This window comes from Silurus meridionalis, chromosome 25, assembly GCF_014805685.1.
Source record: "Silurus meridionalis isolate SWU-2019-XX chromosome 25, ASM1480568v1, whole genome shotgun sequence".
In the NCBI taxonomy this organism is placed as follows: domain Eukaryota; kingdom Metazoa; phylum Chordata; class Actinopteri; order Siluriformes; family Siluridae; genus Silurus; species Silurus meridionalis.
In genome coordinates, this window is record NC_060908.1 from 6,617,527 (window position 1) to 6,639,992 (window position 22,466).

Consider the following 22,466-nt stretch of genomic DNA (forward strand, 5'->3'; position numbering starts at 1 on the left):
TGTGTCTGCACATGTCTGTTGGTCTGAACTCTCTACATTTCATATTTATTCATCTTTTATCATCTTGGTCATTCATTTTCTCTATTTTAATCTCGCGTTCTCTCTCGACATGTACTCTATCACTTTCTCTGTCTTTCTCGCTTTCTCTCTATTCCTTTCATCTTTTGTTTTCTTGTCACTTGTTGTCTCTGTCACTCTGTGTCTATTTTTGCGCTTGTCTCTCTGTCGTACTCGTTCACTTCCTGTAGTAATTTGTGAAACTGGACATGTTTTTGGGTTTTAATGCATGAAAACAACAGTTGTCTGCTCAGTTTTTAGATATTTCTCTGTGCCTATAGTGCACTATATGCTTGTAGTATACGATATGCTCAGCAGAACAGCAATCGGGATTCATCCTTTGTCATGTTAAAGCGTGAAAAACGTGGAACGTGCATCCACAGATGCCGACTGAAGCTATTACTTTTAAGAATAATGCTGTTCTGTACCATCGGGCTGTAAAGCACACTGAGAAGTGATCACTTCATAGCTTTTATTAAGACAGGACCTACTCGAGGGAATGGCTATTTTGGAAACAGTGAGGGGAGGACGGAGAGGAGGAAAGTGACTGTGCAAAACAGCGTGGCCTCCATCTTTGTATCGTGAGAGCAGTGTCTCCTAGGGAGTGGATGGAAAGAATAGAGGGGAAAGAAAGTGAAAGTGAATGCAGAGCGAAGAAGAAGGAGATTCTCTCCAAAGTATTTTTGTACGGCATGATTTTGTACTGATTTAAACAGCGAGAAATTGCGGCTTCCAGCTGAAGATTTGAATCGCTCCTTCAGGTTTCACTGTAGTAAAGACTAAAAAACGAATCGTATCGCTTTATTTTAAATGCAGTTTATTCATCACCGAAGTATTTATTTAACATAAAAAAAATTAGCAAAAATACTTGTCTAAAAACAGTGCAGTACGCAGTTAAAGGTTTCTTGACTGTTTAGGTTTTCAAGCAGGTTTGCAGCCTGCTTTCACACGTGCGCACACTTTCACACGTTCAACAGAGGAAAATCTGTGAAACATCCAGCACGTGGGGAAAAAAAACGCCTGTGAAGTTTAATAAGAAAACGGAATGCGCGTTTTTCCCGTCTCTGCTCTGTTTACACGGTGGAAATTCCTGGTAAAGCTAATATCACTCCTACCTGGCTGCAGTTGTGCTCCATTACCATACCATCCAATGAACCACAAATGTAAGCCCTTTATTTCACTAAACAGACTGTTTATGGTGCTAACAAGTAGAAACACTTTAGGTGTCTGATCATCACCTGCGACTTCACACAAGCTTTCATGTTCCTGAAAAATCTATGAAGATTCATATCTTCCCATAATAAAACTAGACCGTGGTTTTGGAGACAAGGTGAGGCAGGTGTGATTGAGATGGTTTGGACATGTGCAGAGGAGGGACATTGAGTATATCAGTAGGAGGAAAAGAGGAATGGTTTATGGATGTGGTGAGGGAAGACATGCAGGTAGGTGGTTTGAACAGGGCAGATGTGGGAGGTATGGAGACGAATGATCCGCTGTGGCGAAGAAAAAGATTTCATTTTTAATTGTATGGCGGTTTTAAAAATAAACATTGTCTCAAAGCAGATTTACACAGATAATGCAGTGATATAGAATGAATAAGATGTTCTCTATAAGTGTAAGTTTGTCCCTGATTAGTGAGCCGGTGGTGACTGTGGCAAAGAAAAACTCCCTGAGATGGCATAAGGTAGAAACCTTGAGAGGAACCAGACTCAAGAGGGAAGTCATCCTCATCTGGGTGGCACAGAATGTCCATTTATTACAGCTAAACAATGTTGAGGTGTGCAGTGATGGTGATCAGATGCAAACTGGAGTCCTGAGTGTAGCAGACTGTTGACATTAACTACAGTCTATATCCAAATCCTCAAAGCTAAGAATCTAGATGCAGTAAGTAGTTAGTTTTTGCACAATGGTGTTTGTGATCTGAGAGAACATCCCTTTGAGAGAAGTGAACAGATTATGACCCGAGAAATCTCGACAAGACTGTTGTAACCTCTTGTGCGCTTGTGGAGATTTCTGCTGATTCGGCCACAAGGGTGTTCGGAAATCCCAAAAGTGTTCAGTACTGTTATAGCAGGCCTCTCAAGATCATCCAGTCCAAACCATGTAAACCCTATCTTCATTAGCTTACTTTATGCACAGGGTTATTGTCATTCTGGAACAGGTTTGGGTCTCCAAGTTTAAATGAAAGGAAAATTTGAATGCTCATCCAGAGACGTCTTATAGAACCGTGTGCCTCTGATTTCGGTGTAATAGTTTGGGGAAGAACCATATGGCTGGGAAAGTCAGGTGTCCCAATACTAGTCGTACTCTATATGAATGGGTACGCGACAAATAAAATGTAATTTGATTAGGATTTTGCGAATATTTCTGTCCACATGGTGAATCTAAACTGGTACAGGAGTGTGTCTGGATCAGTTTTAGACTTTAATACTCTCATTTTGTCTCCAGGCATAATTTGGTCCTTTCTTGTTTAAAGTGAAAAATCACCTCTCATTTTGCTCTCACAGCCCGTCTCAGAGCTCATGCATAATCACACACCCGCACAGAGCGGTTATAAACGAAACTTCGGTAATACGACACTTGCGCTTTCCCGAAACACGGCACGACGTCGTCATCGGTACACAGAGACGTGTAGAAGGCTCGATGGACGCATAGCGGGAGGACACAATGGTGATTGATAGCGTGTCGGATGGAGAAACATGCGGAATATCCATGGTGGACTTCCGAGAGGCTGGTTTTAAATCTCACACGCTCACACTTGGATATTTATTACTTCTGTCTGGGGCAAGAGAGTCTTCCAGAATACCAGATGAGAGCTGCAGGTGTTTGTTTCCATCCTTCTTGTTGTTTTTTTCCCCCCCTAATTCCCATCATGAGTCAGTAAGACACACTATAGCACCATAGTCATTTCAGCTGCACATGACTTGTTAAACATGTACCAATTTATGATTGCTCCATTTCCTAATTTAAGGTAATTGGCTGCAGTTGATTTTTCTTCCTCTAACTTCACTGCTTGTTTGTTTGGTGCTCGTGCCAGATAAACACCCCCCCCCCCCCTTTTTTTTTTCTCAAAACACGGTTATCTCTAATTATTTGAGCAATGTCGTTGACATAAACATTCGCATATCTACAAGCCCTGTATGTCTAACTACCGAGCTAGGTTCTATGCAGTCCAACGTCAAGTGGTCCAAACAAAAAAAGATCTATTTAATAGATCAATAGCACATCGCCGTCTCTTTTTAATCGATCTAAAAAAGAACATTCTGTCTCTTGAAAATTATGATTGAGCATATTGCTTGTGAGATCGAGATTTTCGTTGGGAGTGACGAGAAAAGGACAGAATTCGAAACGAGTCTATTAGAGGGACTGCGAATGTAGGATGTTTTGGGGACAAAGTGAGAGAAGCCCGATTGAGATGGTTTGGACATGTGCAGAGGAGGGACATGGGGTATATCGGTAGGAGAATGCTGAGGATGGAGCTGCCAGGAAGGAGAAAAACAGGAAGGCCAAAGAGGAGGTTTATGGATGTGGTGAGGGAAGACATGCAGGTAGTTGGTTTGAAAGAGGCAGATGTAGAGGACAGGGGGTATGGAGACGGATGATCCGCTGTGATGACCCCTAATGGGAGAAGCCGAAAGTAGTTTTTGCTTGTGAGATGAACAGACTAAAGTTTCTTACCAAAAAATTCCCAATAAGTATTTCTTCCCCTTTTAAACCTTTTCACATTCTGCAGTATTCCAGCTGAACTTTATTTAATAACTTTAATTGACATGTCAAAATGTCATTCCAGTCCATGAGACCAGACCTTAACAGATTTTCTCACACACTTAATCTAATTGGGTGAATTAAGTGCTGAGTCAATCTGATGTGAATGTCAGAGTGCATAAAATGACCAAATTGGCCTGGAATTCTGACTCAGCATATTGCAGGTTCACTTAAATTTCAAATGCTGAATTAAACAGAGTGGAACAGAAAAAAACAATTGGACAGAAGGACAGACAATTAAAAGGCACACATGCGAATTACGTGTGTGTTGGGAGGTGGAACATGGTTAATAGATTGAATACATGCAGCCAGGTTTACACTAAATAATTTATCAGACAAAAATCATACAGTGTAAAGGAATTCTTTGTTAAAGCTGAACTTGGTGGTAGAATACGCAATTTTGATGGCTGACGTACAGTGTAGGAAAAGATTTTTAAACCCGGTGTAAATGTTTAAACACCATCATTCAATGGAGAAATGTTAAGAAAAACATGCTACAGCCAAGAAAGAACTTTACTACACGAAGAACCCTTTAAAAGTGTCCCTGTATTATATCTATATCCAAATCATCCTACTTGACACCATAAGGAGAATGAAATTTTCTTTATTCACAGGTCTTCCTTTTTATTTATCCTTTGATTATTGGGATTATTTCCGTTTTATTTATTATCTGATTCTGAACGATGTTTTATTTTGGAAAATCACCGGATTCCATCGCCCTCATCTGCCTATGACTCACTCTTGATGCATGTCATGATGCCTTGGTCACATGTCTTACCTCCATCCACTACCTTCTTAAAGGGGCTGCTCCGGCTGCTTACACATAATACATTACCGCTAAATTGAAACCCCCAAGCGAGCAAAATGAACATAAACAACATAGTAGATTCACGTTTATTATTATATTTAGAAAATACCATTTTTGTGACGGGCGTATCGTTTTATTTTGTTGCATTTATCCACCACACCTTAAAGTCCGGTTGTGAAAAGTAATTACCTTAAAATACTGCTCAGGTCCACTCAGGAGCACCACTCAGGAGCACACTGTTTTTAAAGAAACGTTTCCATACGCGTGCTTGGGTAACGATCCATTTGCTAATCGAGCCCTTGACTTTCTGCCATGTGTCCCCCCCATGGCATCATGCCCAGTGAAAATGGAAAGATTGGAATTCCGTTCATCAGTGTAATTGATCCTTTTGGAAAGAGGTGCAGTGATTATCAGAAAGAGGAAGAGAGAGAGAAAGGGGAAGAAATGGAGGAAGCCCAAGTTACGTCAGAACTGTGAGAAATGGAGAAAATGTCTGCCTTAAGGCTTTACAGCAGAAGACGTAAACCAACATTGTCCCTCATGTGTCGTTGGACTAATCGAGTCAATTTGGCATTTACGGGAATCTAACAGGGCTATTGGCCTCGTCTCAGAGCGTTAGTCTCGGGTGATTTAGTTTTTCCAGGTTGCTTCTGTTCTGGTAGTGTCTGATTCGAGTGCGTTTGGCAAGTGTAATTGGTCCTTCACTCTAAATTTGATTTTCTTTTCTTCTTCTCCATTTAACACGGAGTCTCCCTCAGAGTCTTCTTTCGAGGACCAGACTAATAAGGATTTATAGCGAACAATTACCACACCAATGGGCTCATGCGGAGTGGCTAATCACGTTAGCCGCACACGCTAACTTGGAGTGCTTATTGATGCCCCTAAATGGCACCAGTGGTGTTTCCCTGTGGTTTCTTGAATCAGAAACCGATGCTTGTGTTCAGCATTGTAATTGCCTCATGTTGACATCTTTTCTTCTTTATAATCATGAGCTAATTCACTTGTTCAGTCTACTTTCTACTCATTTCACCTTCTTCTCTTCATTTCCTTTTTTTTTTTAAAGACAGCGTTTCTTAAACATATACCCTTTTAAAGCCGAATTCTAAATTCAGCAGTTAAATGAGTGCGCTGGATAGAACCGTGGAAATTTTCCGGTTTTTACCTCAACCCTCTCAGATACACTATAAGGGCAATAATATTTGGACAGCTGACTTTTTCAGCAAAATGTGGTTTCTCCTTAAACTGTTACCACAAAGCTGTAGGCCACACAATTGTTGGTGTAGCAATAAATTATCCTTTCACTTGAACTAGAAGACCCAACGTGTCCCGGCATGCCAATGCCCTTGTGCACAAAGCCAGCTCTATGAAGATATGGTTTACATGGGACTTAAGATCTTGAGGAGACTGCTATAGAGCTCTGACCTCAACCTTACTTAGCACCTTTGGGATGAATTGGCTGAATGAGCACAAATCTCCATGACCGCACGCCAAAATTGACTGGACAGTCTTCCGGAAGAATGGAGGTTTTTATTACAATTAAATAGGAAAATATGTAGCAGGGGCTGTTCAGAAATGCACATACCAATATCTATATATTCTTTGTCAATGGGTTACAATTAATACAGTACAAAATAAACCTGCAGAAAAAAGGTTTTCCCATACATTTGAATTCAACTGTTTTATTTATTTATTTATTTATTTTTGGATAGTATTTTAAAAGTTAGGAATGTATGTGTAAGGACATTAGATTCTCTCATTAATCTAAGAGAGATGAATATAAATGGCTTATTTTATATATTTTTATTCGATAACCTTTTGAAAAAAACACCGCAATCTGAAGACAACTATAATGATTACTCTTTGATGCCTTCACTGCTTACAGTGTTGTGCTGAAAGGCCAGTATTGATTCTAAATTTGAATGTGCAGTGTTGAGATTATGTGACCCTCAGAAGTAATGTTTGCTTGACTCCTACCACGAGCTCAGCAGGTAATGTCTGGCTCGTCTGGCTACACAGAGGGCTGGGTGTTGCCCTGCCGTCTCCAGCCTGTCGGTACACTGGCGCTGATGGATGATGGGAGCTCGGGACCTGCCTTGGAGACGGTGCTAATGATGGCTAAGATTTGTGAGGGAATAAGGGAAGGAGACAATTTCGCATCTGGGTTAATTCGTAGCTCGGCAATATAGACGTTATTTTTGGAAAAAGCGTGATTCCGTTCAGAGCCAATCAGCAGGCCTCTGGTGGCAACAATTACAGTCATGCAGATACAAATGCAAGAAAAAAAACAAGCAACAATTGGAAATAGGAAAACAGTCTTATCTGCTTTAGGGTTCGGTGTATTTTGCTTTCTGAACTGTTTTGATGTGGTGAGCAGGGAAACATTTCAGAAAGCAAAATACACCGAACCCTAAAGCCTAAAGACTGTTTTCCTATTTCCAATTGTTGTTTTTTTTTTTTCTTGCTTTTCTTGCTGGATGTGTTTTTAATTTTTTTTTACATGCCGATGTATTTCAGAACATCGGCATGTTCTGAAATACTCAAATCGGCTCATCTGGGACAGAGTGTCAAGGTCAGATTCACCCGGATAAATATAATCTCTCTGAAAGTTCGATGTAAAGATCAATGGGAGCATTTCTCCTGCATTTATTGGATTTTCAGCATTGCGCTACCGCCACATCCGTATAACGGATATGGTCACAATTTGACAAGGTGAAGGGGTTTCTCCTAGCAGCCACACTTTCACTGTAGATTTTTTTCCCACATCTTCGGCGTCTAGGTTAACTCGGGCCGCTGTGTTGATAAGGCGAGAACCTGCGTTTGGCAATGCAGGGAATGTTGAGTCATTGTTTGTCCTCATTTCGAATGGCAGAGTGGCCCTGGGTTGTTCTGCAGTATTACGCACTAAAGCAGGGGAAGTCATAAAAAGCAGTTTAATATTCAATAATCTTGAAAGAATTAGACCACAATATTGATGCTCCATGACCTCATTTGCAGTGTAGCTAGAACTTAATGAAATGACTAGACTGGGAGAATTACACTGGGTTTAATTAGAGTTGTAGTTGCAGAGGTTATCAGAGGCCTCTGGATGGTCAATCTTTCCTCTACTCTCCCCTCGGCTTCAGTTTGTCCTCTGTCCTGCCATCTGGATTGTGCTCGCTCTCTCTCTTTCTCCCTCTGTCTGTCTGTCTTTGGTCAGTCTGTCACTCTTACATCTGTTGTTTGGGTGAGCTTGATGAAGAAGGGTGTGGATTGTGCTGGCTATATATACATCCTTAAGATGTTTCTAATGTTCTAGGATTGTTCATTTCCTGCCAGATGTGAAGTGATATAGAGCAGAAAATGTTTGGGCAATCATTGTCTCCACCTTTTTTGTCTCCACCTTTTCTTGAACCAATGAATGCAACTGCATAAGTTGACTCAAAATCAGAAAGCGATTTTTTTTTTTTAGACATTATATCACGTAGGCAATTGTGTTTATTGAACTGCAGGATGTTGCAGGATGCTGAGCAACTACTGGCTTTCTGGATTTGAACTCCAATATCGCTCATTAAACCTCAAGTTTTTTTATATACAGCAATGAATCACAGTGGGAACTCCTCCTCTGGGGCTAGTTCCAAGAACAGCGATGAGCAACAGCCAGCGAGGGTCTGCGAGGGAGTCAAAATGCGAGGGAGAGGATAAAGGCTACATTTTCACGCAATAATATCGCTTTTATGAGATCTGTAAGGAAGTGTAAAAGTAACACAAACGTGAAATTGTTCTGGTTCTTAGAGTAACTTTATGTTCGTCAACCAACAACTAGTGAATAAAGTAAAAAATAAATTAGTGATTTATTAGGGATTTTTTAAAACTTTTTTTTTTTTTGCTTGAACTGTTCAACAGCTAACTGTTTAACTTGTTCCCCGGTTGAGTGTCTCTGTTTTTCTGCTCCCATGCTTCATTGCTCCTGCATATTAGCTTATAAACACTTGCACAGTCTGACCTTTAGGCAGTTCATGACATGAACTCTGATCAGGTGCATACTCTGGGCACGTCTTTGCCAGCAAGTCCAGACTAATGCTATGTGTGTATCTTAGTGTATCTTAGTGTATTCTTAGAAATGCTGGTTCAGCAAGTTGCATGGGAATACTTGCATGCCTGCACGTAGCAAACTGGAACAGACGTGTTTAACACCATCGAGCTATTTGTTTAGAATAAAATCATAATGACACTGGAGTGGGTTTTGGGGTGTAGGTGGTTACAGAGGCTTTTATTGGACCACTGCAAATTCAGTAGTCTGTCTTACTGATGCTAGACATCTGGCACATCTTTCAGTTGCTTCTCAGTGAGGAGATCACAAGGCACTGTCTGGGTTTGCAGCAGAGTTAATTCCAGTGCCATGCTGAGGGCTTTCACCTCACCCTGCAATTACTCAAGGTCTTTCTCAGTCAATGTTTAATCCGCTACGTGATGGTTGAGACCTCGTTGGTTGCAAACACAGATTAAAACTTGGCTTGAAATGTCATTTTACATTAGGCCATTCGAGAAACATTCGAGAAATCTGTAATCGTAAACTCCTGATTTTGAACGTGCATGAGTGTGCAAAGCACGCAACCTGCTGTTCAGTGGTAAACAATTCTTTGTTTGAACTTGTCATGTCAACCTCCAGGGCAGAGATAAATATGCTCCGAAGCTACTGGAGCTTTAATTTGATGTGAGCACGATATGATCAACAGTTAATGTCGCCATCATGAAATATTAGTGTCTGCTTCTTAATATTGAACTGGAGGTACAAGGGTTATGCTTTAAATAGAATAAAAATGTACATTCTAGAACAGGGGGGTCAAACTCAATTGCACAGGGGGCCAATACTCAAAGCACACTTTAGGTCGCGGGCCGAACAGGAAAATCATTTATTGAACACACTAAAACTAGATGTGTTTTTTTTTTTTTTTAAGCATAAATATGAATAACAAGAGACAGGAATATTATTCCAGAATAAATAAATTAAAATTGAAATAACTTTAAAAATATTTTGCTCTCCATAAAAATATCTCCTGTCAAAATTATACAAATTCAAAATATAAACATGCTGCGAAAAACAAAACAAAACAAAAAAGGAAAATAAATACAATTTGTGCTTTTCAGCAAAAGTGAAAATTTAGCTCTGGTGAAAAACTGAAATCAGTCAGATTCTTCTTTAACTCTTCTACTTTCTGTATCTTCTGCTCTGCATTCAGGTTTTTCAGCTTCTCCTGATGTTTTGTCTCGTAGTTCCGTCTTAGATTAAATTCCTTAATTACAGCAACATTCGCTCCATAAATAAAACACACGGGTTTACCGCCAGTGTCAGTAAACATATACTCAAAATCCCATCGGTTTTAAATGGCTCTGTTTTCAGAATCCACTTTTCTCTTCACCACTGTGGGGCGCTGCTTCGCAATAACTTTACAATAGGGTTAAAAACATCAACAGAAGCTCGACTTGATCGACGCTGAAATGTTCCCAGGTCGCCTAGCGTTCGGCAAGGCAGCTAAAGCGCTGCATTATGGGAGCTGTAGTGTGTGTGTTATCAGCGCTTCATATCGGCGGGACATTAATAACAATAACTATAGATCTATAAAAAAAGATCCCACGGGCCTTGAGTCTGACACTGATATGTTCTAGAATGATTATGCCCATAAACATTTTGCATGAGGAATGAAATGTTCAGTGAAATGTTTACATTTTTAGGCACGTATCTTACGCTCAGCTGTAGCATGCTGTAATGCTTTTGCTTTCTGTAATACAGTTTGTGTTTATTGTTGTGTTGCAGGGTGAGGAGGGGCCTCCCAGTCTGGAGTACATCCAGGCCAAGGACCTGTTTCCCCAGAAAGAGCTGGTCAAAGAGGACGAAAGTCTGCAGGTTGGTTCTTTATGTTACATTTAAATGCACCAAAATGAACATTTTTGATGCTCAGGATACACTGGGCTGAAAACTGGAAACCAAAAAAGACCCTGATAGACATTGTGTTAGTGTTAGCAGGGACTTGATTGTTTCCGGATTCATTTTTTTTCCCCTGTTGAGTTTGTTGCCATGTTTTAAAGTGGTATTTTAGATCCTCAGTGGAGAGGTCCTTGAGTGTCTTTGCATGAACAGCGATTACTAATCACTTGTCCCTCATAGAAAGCACTTCTTTGTACGCCTATGTCATAATCTTATCTGACAGAATTTTCACCTAATAAAGGGGTCAAGCACATAGTATTATAATGTGTCAATAGTCCATAGATAAACCTTCTTGCTTGTTCTAGGCGATGTGGAAGGGACTGGCCATTGAGGATGCTTTAATTGAAAGAAGTTTAAACCTCGTAGATCACCACTTTGCACAGCATTTTCTTTTCTTCAGAGGCATGGCTTTAAGAGAACACTAAATTGTTGTATTTAGTCTCTCTTGCTTCCACCTAAATTGCAGAGTCTGCCTTTAATAGCATGGAAGAGAACCACTTAGTTTATTTGTCTCCACACGGTACCACAATATAGTAGTTTAGCCAGCATTCATGAACACACATTTCAGTGACTGCCACTTCTTTATTAGCCCTCAGCCCCCACTGCTGAAGGTTTACTGCTACAGCTCAAGCAATTACATGGGCCGGATTAGACATCCAGCCAGCCAGCCAGTCATCCAGAGGGAAAGGGAAAGAGGGAGAGAGAGATGGTGAATGGAAGTGGTGGATTGGACTGGGGCTAAATAGTGTGTGTGTGTGTGTGTGTGTGTGTGTGTGTGTGTGTGTGTGTGTGTGTGTGTGTGTGTGTGTGTGTAGTAACAAAAAGAGCGAGAGATAAAGTGAGAGAGAGAAAAACGTTGTTAGAAAGAGAATCGTGGATTTTATCCAAATGGTGATCTCATGACTTAGCTGGGGAATTGCAGGACTTTACATTCCACAGCAGCTCCATGGAGAACAGCCCACATGTGCTAATGACTTGCACTGATTATATCAGGGCTGCAGCTATCGATTATTTTAGCTATCGAATATTCCCCCAATTATTCATTGGATTGATCAAAAAGAGCAACAATAAACATACAAGTGAAAATAAGACGGGTCTCTTAGAACGAAGTCATTTGTTTCCTTTTTTAGAAAAATTTATTTTATTGCTGAAATTGCGTTGAAAACTACAGCCATTTCAAATAAAAGTTAATTTAAAATGACTTTAATAACGGGAACCGCACCGTATGGTGTTTTATTTGTTTCCTTTCGAAATGATACCGAACTTTGGAAAATGTTTCTCGTTTTCTTTCGCCTAAATCGTCTACTCGCCCATTCACCGTTTTCTCCCGTTAATAATATTATCCTTATTATTATTATTATTATTATTATAAAATTCTAAAAATGTTTTTTTCTTACAGCTCCAGTGCGTTAATAATGGTCCGAGTTGCGCGAGGAATCGTTTCCGACCTAGATTTAATGCGTTGTATTTATTTTTTGCGCGAATTTTTTTTTAAAGCTGTTTTTTGGGAATGGACTTGATAAAAACTGCAGTTTGCGAGTCCTAGGGTAAACGACCTCTACTTACAGGACTGATATTAATTGAAGCAAAGAAAAGTTTAAAGCGGTATGTCTCTGAAATGCTGAGGATTTTTGTCTAAAACGTTGAGAGAGGCTTCACCTGAATCTGATCTGTCACTAGCAAAAGTACAGCATGAATTATTGAACCTGATCGGTAAAGTGCTGTACCCATCAGGCCGTGTGACGAATTTGTCTTTTTGTAAAATCAAAGCGGCCCAAAGTGAATCAATATTTCTGGCTCGAGTATTTGGGTCAGATGTCAAAGCGCGCATGCGGAAATATCTTTCATATCAGTTCCACTCTCTGTGTTGGTGAGAGCTGTAAAGCTCTGGGATGTCTGAATCAGCGAATTATATAAATTACCAGTTTATAGATCGTGCATTTTGTCTAAAATGTGGCTCTGACTTTTGATTTGTGCTTCATGGCTCACTTTAGAAGCTTGCATAGTTGAGACTTGAAGCTCAGACCTCAAAATACTTCAGAATTCAGCGTTCATTTGGTTTGTTTTGGTCAGCATTCGAGTGTGATTACACCAGGATTCCGTTTACTCGGCTTAAGCCCATTTTTACATGTATCGACCACGGACACTGTGTGTGGTATTCGAGGGAAGGATGAGAAATGCAGTTTCACAGTAGATGTCCGTACACATACGGTTTTAGTTTGGTCCCGGAACTGGTTGTACGTGTGGCAGATGCTTTCATTATTTTTGACATTTTCTTTCTACCAAATAGCATCATGTCTGTCACACTGCCAGTGTTGGGAGCAGTAGGAACTTTCTTACCCTGTGTACTCTTATCCAAGCTTCCCTGCCCATTTTTTACTCAGCAGTAGCCGTCTGTCTATCAGGCTTATCGTCTCTCCTGCTGTCTAATTGGACACTACTAGGCTTTGATGCTTGCAGCGATGAGGAGCCAGTAGCTACAGGGGAAACCTGAATAAAAGCGTAAGGTTTATTCGAATCCAATTAAGATTTATGCCTTTATCATTGTTCCTCTGGTGCGTTCTCGATTCCGAATGTTCAACAGAGCATTAAATAGTACTTTGACAATAGATTTTATTCTTGCAAATTTTCCGAAATTCAGCCAGATGTTTTTGAGCACTTTGATGGACACGTCGATCTTCTGTGGCATGCGTGTCTCCAAAGCCATATTTCTGCCTCTGGGTTTCAGCCGGTCGCTTTAAAGCTTTTCTGCTTTTCGAGGCTTGTTCCCTGCGCCGGCTGCAGCTTTATGAAAAATGAATGCGCTTTTCCGCAGATCGCTCAGGCCGTCAGGGACGGCGCAGCAGCTCCGTAAACATGACGACAGAAGAGCTGCGTCATCTCCGTTCACATTTTGCTTTATAAGAAGTCCTTGAGAGAATTTTCCTCATACTTCCTTGTCGTTCTTATGAGGTGGAACAAGGTTGCTCCAGCCTTTGTTTACACCCGTGTGCCTGCTAGATTTATTATTATTTTTATTATTATTTTTTTGTGCACTAACAATTTGTGGTGTAAAACGAGCCATGAAATTCCTGTTCAGAGCATAAATCTCTGCAGTTCAGCTCTCAGTTCCGCTCAGGAGGCTATTCGGGAGACTTTGGTTTTCCCGTTAAGCCACGTACGTGGGTCCATTTTCAGATTTCATTCTTCTGATAATTTGGCCAGTAATTGCATTGTTGTTGTTGATCATTCTGGTCTATTAAAACAGAACATCGTTCTACTTCTTCATAGAAAATGACACTTGAATATTTTGCGCATTTTCTGACAATAAATGTCTGGCCAATAAATGTGTGACCGTTGTTCAGGACAGACATGTTACTTTGTGGTCTTTTAAATGTGTGCTTTTACATATTTCTGTATGTGTGTCTTAAGTATGTGAGTTTGTCCTTGTGTGAGCCTTGTGTCCTTGTTCATCTCAGTGTGTGTGTGTGTGTGTGTGTGTGTGTGTGTGTGTGTGTGTGTGTGTGTGTGTGTGTGTGTGTGTGTGTGTGTGTGTGTGTGTGTGTGTGTGTGTGTCTTTGTTGCCATCTATCCCTATGAGTGTTCAAGTGATTGAGTGTACATCTTTCCTTGTATCTGTCTGGCTATTTCTGTATGTCTTTCTTGTTGTGCCTCTCTCTCTCGCTCTCGCTCTGTCCATCCTCATGTTTCTATGCAACTATGCGTGTGTGTGTGTGTGTGTGTGTGTGTGTGTGTGTGTGTGTGTGTGTGTGAGAGAGAGACCTTATCAGCTTGATGAATATGCTGAATCTTTATGGCGATTAGTCATCATTTGTTCCTCTCGAATATTAAGGTTGTGCTCATCCAGTGCCCTTTTTTTTGGCATCTTTGCATCCATCTGTCTCTTACAGCCGCACACACACTTCAGGGCAGGTGTTTAGGGAGGGAGTTGAACATGGAGGAGCTGATGAATAACAGATGGGGTAGAGGAGCTGCTTTTGGCTGTGTGGCACTAAAGCCTGAGTCACCGATGGAAATCTTTCTGTTTTTATTTCCACTGAGAACCGAGCTTAAATAAAAACTGAGCTTCAATAAAACCTCCCAGCTTTTTCACCAGCCTCTGGTCACTGTGCCTGTAACACGTGGGCACAGCTCACAGCTCACAGTAGTCACCATTATCAAATAATCACTGACTTCGCCATCACCCACTTCCTTGGACCAACATAGTCATTGTATGCGGTCCGTCAACTTCTTTTTATGTCGCCGTCTTGTCTGTGTTTTTCTCATTGCCAGTGAGGCGCATATCGTAATTTTGACTTCAGTCCGATACCAGAATGTTTTGGTTTTAAATCGATACCATAAGTGACAAATAACCAACCTCAAAATATGTGAAAATATATTTAAATCTTTTCAAATATCTATTTAAATTTCTTTTGTGCAAACAAAATGTGACAAAACAACTACCAGGAAGACAGATTACATTTTGACTTTGAAAGAATTTGAAAAAAATAAAAATGCAACTGAATGAACACAATTAATGCATGTCCATATCTTTGTAGTCTTTTAACAGTTTTGCAGCTATTTGGGAAGCACTGCCACCTACAGCTGGATTTTGGAACAGCAGCGTATGAAATAAAGAATTCGGCAAAATTATAATATCGTACCATTTGAAATATAATATATACCGGTATTTTTTCCAGTACTGGTATACCGCGCATCTCTATAACCACGGTTGCCAGATCTTACACATTTTTTTTTTTCCATTTCATAATCCTTTGCCAATGAATCTTTGCAAAATATCGCACAACATAAACGTTTCTGTCAGCACTTATATGTGCCCTTTGCTTGCAGATTGTTTTCTGAACCAGATTGTAATGCGCCCAAATCGATTTTAAAACCTTGTCATTCACAGTCCGTCTGCTGCTCCTTTACCACTGAATGTTCATTTGATGAGCATTGGAAAGTCTCATCTTTCCACCTGCCTCAGTGGACTTTATTTAAACAGAAACTGGGATAGATAAGAGTGGGTGGATAGCTATAAAAAAACTTATAAGGGTTTTGTGTATTCTGAGTTATTTTATTCTCTAAACACTGACTCATCCTAAAGCTATTTTGGGTTTAAAGTAAAGAAAAGGAGTGAAATCATGTTTTTTCAATGTACAGACTTTCCTGGCTTTCTCTCAATTTAAATGGCTTTTGCTTCTAGCATCTACGTGTGTGTGTGTGTGTGTGTGTGTGTGTGTGTGTGTGTGTGTGTGTGTGTGTGTGTGTGTGTGTGTGAAACTGAGTTAGTGTTTCCTTTTTGTGTCTGCTAAACACTGCCTGAGGGTTTGCCCCATTTTGTTTTTCTTTCTTTAGTATAATATAACATCTAATAGCAAATGGAGCATTCTGGGAAACAAATTAAAATAATTGTACACAATAAGAGCAACAGAAAATTCTACCTCAAGGTTTCATGCTGAGTGAATCATAAATACGTTTGGGAGGCTGGATGACATTTTGTAGAGGTTGAGATGAAGCAGATTTTGTGATGAAGCACCATAGGGGTGGAGATGGAAATATTATAGATTGGAGAAACATAAACCTTTTGTACCCAACCATATTGTGCAGAATCACATTTCCACAAACCCTGAAAGTTGTCTTTGGTTGGCTTCTGCACACAAAGCTTATTGTTGGAACGTATCACAGCTACTTGACTGGGTGGCCAACTTGAGGGTGGACCACAATATCAGTGGGGGTCTTGTCGATTCTCACAATTTGCTCGAACGTAGAGCGAAAATGAACACACTGAAGGAAGGAAGGACACGTGCTCATGTTTTCTTCAAGAAATTCAAAGCAAGGTTTCCACCACTATAGGTATTGCTGCATCGTTTAGTATGAACTAATTGAAAAGTTCTATCGGAAAGCCGGAGGGTCGTGTACAGCACTTTCCACTCGCGTTACATGTTTCCGCTGTTGTGCGGCTTCACGTTAAATCTGTCCAGAGGTGGTTGAAATAAATGAATTTGAATCGATCCAAACCGAATGTTCCGCAGACTCTATAAGCTCAGTCGCAAAACTCTCAGAAGCCCCTGTTTACGGAGCCAGACGCCCCACACAAGCGCGTCTTTGTTCGGTCCGCCTTCTGCTTCTGAGGTAACCCGTTCTGCACACACAGTTCTGAAGCACTCCACTGTTCAGGGGGGTTTAAAAGCAGGCCTGGTTGCTTAAGACCATGCCAACAGGCCCCCATGGGCAAAGCCTTGGGATCCTGTTTACTCACAGTCTGTGGATGGACGATGCCATCGGGGCACCAGCCTCATAAACCGCTGACGGTAAGGATGGCATCGGGTCGCAACGGGTAATGAAGCACCAGATTCACTAGACTGAAAGAGAAATGTGTCCAAACAGCAAGGATGTAAATGTTTGCTTTGTAGTGTGTATGGAATGTGTTTTGATGAGTTTCGCAACTTGGGCTTGTTGGCTATTAAAAGTTGTTTTTGTCCCTTCGAAACTGGCTGTTGAGCCTCTTTTTTTTTTTTTTATTCACAAGTTGTCAGATTTGTGTTCGAATTCGTGTTTTTTTGTGGAAATGCAGTAGGCGTTCTTTTCCTAAAACGCACCCTTTTTCTTCGTGATTTATAAATGTGAAAATCTGGCAGGGTTCTGCATGGTGTACAGTGCAAGAGTGACTTCAACCACACATTTGTGTAGGCTTTTTAGGTTTAAGGATGAATAAGTGATTTGTCATATTTCTTTTGAGACTTTTCCACTTAGGAAAGCAGATGTACTACACTGCATTGTAGTGAGTTCAACTCTAGTTTCTTATATAGTTTCTATTTTAAAGCCAGTTGAAGCAGCTCTTCAGTCTCTTTTATTAAAGAAAAAAGAAACTTGAAGGCCTGTGTTATTTAAAGACAAGAGGTTTGGTTGGACATTTAAATCGAATTGCATTTAACACTGAAACGTTACAGACTACAAATTAAATTTTTGTGTATGTGTTTTGCAGGTGCCTTTCCCAGCTCTTCAAGGTGAAGGGGTGGAGTTTCTCGGTCATGCTGATGATGCCATCATTGCCATTTCTAACTACAGACTGCACATTAAGTTCAAAGACTCCATTATCAGTGTAAGAGCTTCCCACTTACACACACACACACACACACACACACACACACACACACACACACACACACATACAAACATCAAACAAACTGATAGATTGTTCCTCTGATGTATTTGCTACTCGTGGAGCAGATCGGAGCTTTTTGTTTGAGAAGAGAAAAAAGGAGTTTTTTGTACATTAAACACGACACATACTATGAACATACATTTTCATAACTTTGAAGTGAAATTTCACTGTTAAGAACATTTCATTATGTAGGTACAGGTCTCAGTTCATATACATTCATATACATTATACAAAATGCTGGTATAAAGATAGATATATATATATATATATATATATAACTTTTTTTTTTTTTTAATTCAAGTACTTGAGTACTTGAATTCTAAACCCCAATTGTTGATATCAGATACCAAGTTCTCTCTGTTTTCCTGCAAAAACTATAGCCAGAATTGACTAAATTGGCTTAGGAAGAGCTCTGCTCTTTTTGCCTCATTAAAAATGACAGGATCTATGAATATACATGGAATTTGGAAACTGTTTGCACTTAGATTGGTAGGTGGCTGGTTAACTGCTGGCAAGCATCAATTATTGAGGCGAGAAGGATTTCAGTATCAGAGGTTTGGTTTGCATCATATATTCAACCTCTAAAAAACAGGACAACCGAATCTGTTGTGAATAATGCGCTGTTATGTCACAGTTTAGTTAGCTAGCTTAAAAAAAAAAAAACCACGAAGAAATGTCTTCAAGCAGATGTTGAATTAATTAATTACCATTTTCTACTGTACACAAACATTAAAATAGGGACATTTACATTTAAGAAGTAATAATAATGTATTTAATTAATACGTTTTTTTTTTTTTATGTTATCCAAAATATTACACCTCACTTGAAGATACCTGTAGACACTTTCATCTAAAGCAGCGTCGATCGCAATCTACCGGTCGATCGCAAAGGTAGTGTGGGTAGATCGCACGACATAAAAAAAAATAGATATTTATTTTTGCATTTGTTTATAGTCGGTAGATCATTTTGACTTGGTCATTTTATAAGTAGCTGAAAAAGTGTGTGCACCCCTGATCTAAAGGCAGTTAAAGGGAAGAATTTTCCCGATTTTGCTTCGCCTTAGATCTAAAAGTTTGTTTATGGCTCTCCAGAGGTTAAATGAGGTCATGCTGAGCTCACCAGCTCCGAAACTAATAAACAATCCAATTTATCAAGTTGCTGATGGAAATGGCTATGCAGACCATACTTGTTGCTTCGTGAGCATTTTGACATGACACACAAGCATATTTATCATTTTGATGTGTGTCGATTACCATCACCCAGACTATTCTAGACATAGCAGGCTGTCGAGCTCCTCAAATGTGCTTGTTTTGTTTTATTTCTTTTTTTTCTGCTCATCACTGTGACTTCCGGGGGCCGACAGTCAGTTCGATAATCATTAAGTGGCACCAGACCAGTCTGTTCACTGTCAACCTCGACAGCACATCCCCATTTTATTTATTTATTTTTTTTTAGACATTTTAAAAACCAGAGTCCGCTTGGCCTAAAATGATCCTGCAGGCAGGTTCTGTCTGATAGACTTTATCTGAGTGACAGCATCCTGTTTTGACCCAGTTAGCATCACTGGACTCTGGGTGTGTTTGGAATCGTGTATACTATTCCATCGTCCTGTCACGTCTATACACTTTTGCCTTTCGACGCCTGTAATGCCGAGGGAACAAAAGAAGTAGGCATAGCCAGATGGACCTAGTTCATGCCACATACGTTATTCCCGAAATGCTTTTTAAAAATGAATAAATAAATAAACGTTAACAAGGTCGGGACTTTAAATAAACACGTTATTACCTGCAACTAATTATGTACGTAATAAAAAAAAAAACGATACAAACTGTGCATGTAGACTGTGTTGAACAGCAGCAGGGACACTAATTGCATTCTTGTACAGTGAAGGAGCGATAAACACCACACACACACTCATTTACTGATTCAGTCACGTAAACAAGAACGGTGACCATCGTAACACTGCCGACACCAGAGCACGACATCAGTTTGATAGTTTTTAGACATTATCGCCAATCATACCGCAATCTACCAGGTGCACAAGTTACAGAATGACCGCATAGATCAGGTCTTACCTCAGTAATTAGTACATTGTTTGACTAAACAAAACAGGACGTTCCGTTGTAGGGAAATTAGCACTGAAAGGGTGGGAAGTGAAAGGGTGTGCGGCCTGACTCAAAGCAGTGTCACAATAAACACCACAAAGGTGATCATTTTCTTCGATTAGCATGTACAGTGTTTCATTACTCTTGAAAGCAAACAATTCAGTTTTGTTTTTTATATAATTGTTGTTGGTCTTAAGAGGAACTTTTTGCATTTTTTCCCCCCTTCCTGGAAAACGTAAAGAAACAGCATCGTGAGTGTTTTACCAAATACTAGGCAGAATAAACATCTCCAAGAAATGCCCTCTTCACACTAGCCAGTTCTTCGTTTTAGTAATATGTGGTGCATCTTCTAATTAAACTCCAATTGATGCTCTTGTGAGGTTCTGTTGTTCTAGAAAATTACTTGACCATCTGAGTTTTGAGGGAACCACAGGAGTAAAATAAACTCTTCTCTCTTAGTTCTTTGTTCATACTGGTTTTATACTCATTCCCACCACTGCATGTTTTTTTTTTTTTGGCTTAGCCATTTCTTTATTTTTCCCTCTTTTTTTTATCAGCTCTTGTCTTCCATTTTTCTTTTATTTTCTCACCTGCCTTCTTTCTTTTTCTTCCTCCCTTTTTCCCTCCCTCTCTTTGTCTGTGTCCTGCTGTGTGGTAGATCTACCCAGGCGTGGACACTGAGATCTCTGTGAGTACTTTGCGCTCATCTCCCCATTTTCATTTATTCTTTCGTTCCAATTCTGTCCATCTTCTCTCCCACTTTTTTAATTCAGAGGCTGTATAAAATAAGAGGCAGCGTGCTGATTTAGTATATTTTCTTTTTTTTTTTTCATAGCCCTGTTCATTAGTTTTAAAAAGTGTAGCCTCTTCCTAGATTAGCACATTCTGTTCACCTCCATTTGTTTACGTGTTGACAAGAAGATAATATTCTTGTAATTATAATCGTTTGTTCTCAAAGTTCTTTTGGTGTTAATCGCCAAGGTTCTGTTTGTGTGAAATCGATCAGAACCCCCACATTTTTGTTGGAGTAAAATCAGTGGGAACCTTAATTTTATTAGTCTGCAGTAGTAAATGTAGTAACTGTCTAGAACTCGCAGGTTTTTTTTGAGTATATTGACTGAATTTGGTTTAGTGTGCAGGCAGATACACTTTTGAAGTTTAGTTCGTGGGACAAAAAACAACTTCCTTGGGGTTATTATTTTCTTTTTTTACACTTTTATTTTTATAGCACATTTGAAGAACACAGGTATTTACTGAACGGCTGTACATTAAAATCAAATGATTCATTTAAAAATCAATAAAATAAGGCTTCCAGGGTTTTATTTATTTATTTATTTAAACTTTGCTATTTGCCCCGTATCTAACAATATATTCCACATTGCTGTCTGGACCCAGTGTAATTTCAGCAGGAAGCTGAGTGGACCGAGGCTGCTTGGTGCCATTTAGGCTTTCACTGACCACAGGAAATCCCAGCTCATAACTCTTTCTACATTAATCACTTGATTTTGAAACGCACTCAAAAACAACCGAAATAGAAGACTTTCAGTAGTTCAGTGGACCAGTGTTTCTAGCTGATGTCTGGAAACCAAGGACAGGACACAGGACAGGATTTGATTAACATGTTTCTTTCATTCAAAAGCAGCCTCTGTACATTTCCTCTAAAAGTTGCTGTTATAGAAAGTTTTTTTTTCTCGCCCCGTCTGCTTATTTCATTAACATTCTGCTTTGTTTTGTTGTAGGTGCCTCTCAGGCTGATTGAAGGTGTGGAAAGCAGAGATATGTTCCAGCTGCACATCATCTGTAAGGACTCCAAAGTAGTGAGGTATGCATGCGTGCACACACACGCGCACACACACGCGCACACACACGCGCACGCACACACACACACACACACACACACACACACACACGGTTTTGTGTTTGAAATCTCATTTATGCAGAATTCTGCTTAAACTCATGTGTACCACACACGCAACCAAATATAAGCACAAATCTCCAAACTTAAAATGTACCAAAACCATGTCAATTATAGGTTTTGAAGTTTCTCACATAAATAGCCGCATGCTGCACTTCCTGTACACTGCTTACGTAGGAATTACAAATCATTGGATCAGAGATGGGTGTGACTTTGCATACGTTTGCAAAGTTGCAGTCAGGATCATTGTGCACATTAAAACTCTCTTCACTGTTAAGTTGAAAAATAGATTTTACATTACTTTAACATTTAACATCATTTGATAGACACCCTCATCCAGCGCAACTTACATTTATCTAATGCATACAGCTGAGCAGCTATGGGGTTAGGGGTCATGCTCAGGGGCCCCAGGAGAGGCAGCTGGATGTGGCTGGGTTTTAAACTCACAGTCTTCGGTTTTTCAAGTCCAATGCCAATTCTATACTATGTTTGTTTATCCGGGTTTTTTTTGTTTGTTTTTTTTTTTAACATGGGGACGTGGTAGCTCAGTGTTTAAAGCTCTGGCTTACTGATCGGAAGGTCAGGGGTTTAACTTAGGTTCTTGAACATTGCCGTAAACCCTCTGTGCTCCAGGGGCACTGTATGATGGCTGACTACAGCTTCCTAACATGGCTGGGATATGCGAAGGAAAAATTTCACTGTGT

At 39.9% G+C, this 22,466-nt stretch overlaps 1 protein-coding gene across 14 annotated transcripts in view; it reads left to right on the forward strand.

The window, feature by feature from the left end:
• mtmr4 (myotubularin related protein 4) overlaps positions 1 to 22,466 on the forward strand; it is a 62,832-nt gene that overhangs the window by 25,674 nt on the left and 14,692 nt on the right. For 13 of the 14 annotated variants that reach the window (XM_046838960.1, XM_046838971.1, XM_046838963.1 and 10 more), the window contains 4 exons: positions 10,425 to 10,514; positions 17,563 to 17,679; positions 20,506 to 20,535; positions 21,587 to 21,669. In XM_046838960.1, the coding sequence (XP_046694916.1) occupies positions 10,425 to 10,514; positions 17,563 to 17,679; positions 20,506 to 20,535; positions 21,587 to 21,669 (320 nt within the window). The remainder of the gene's footprint in view (positions 1 to 10,424; positions 10,515 to 17,562; positions 17,680 to 20,505; positions 20,536 to 21,586; positions 21,670 to 22,466) is intronic. The other variant, XM_046838961.1, reaches the window with a different exon arrangement.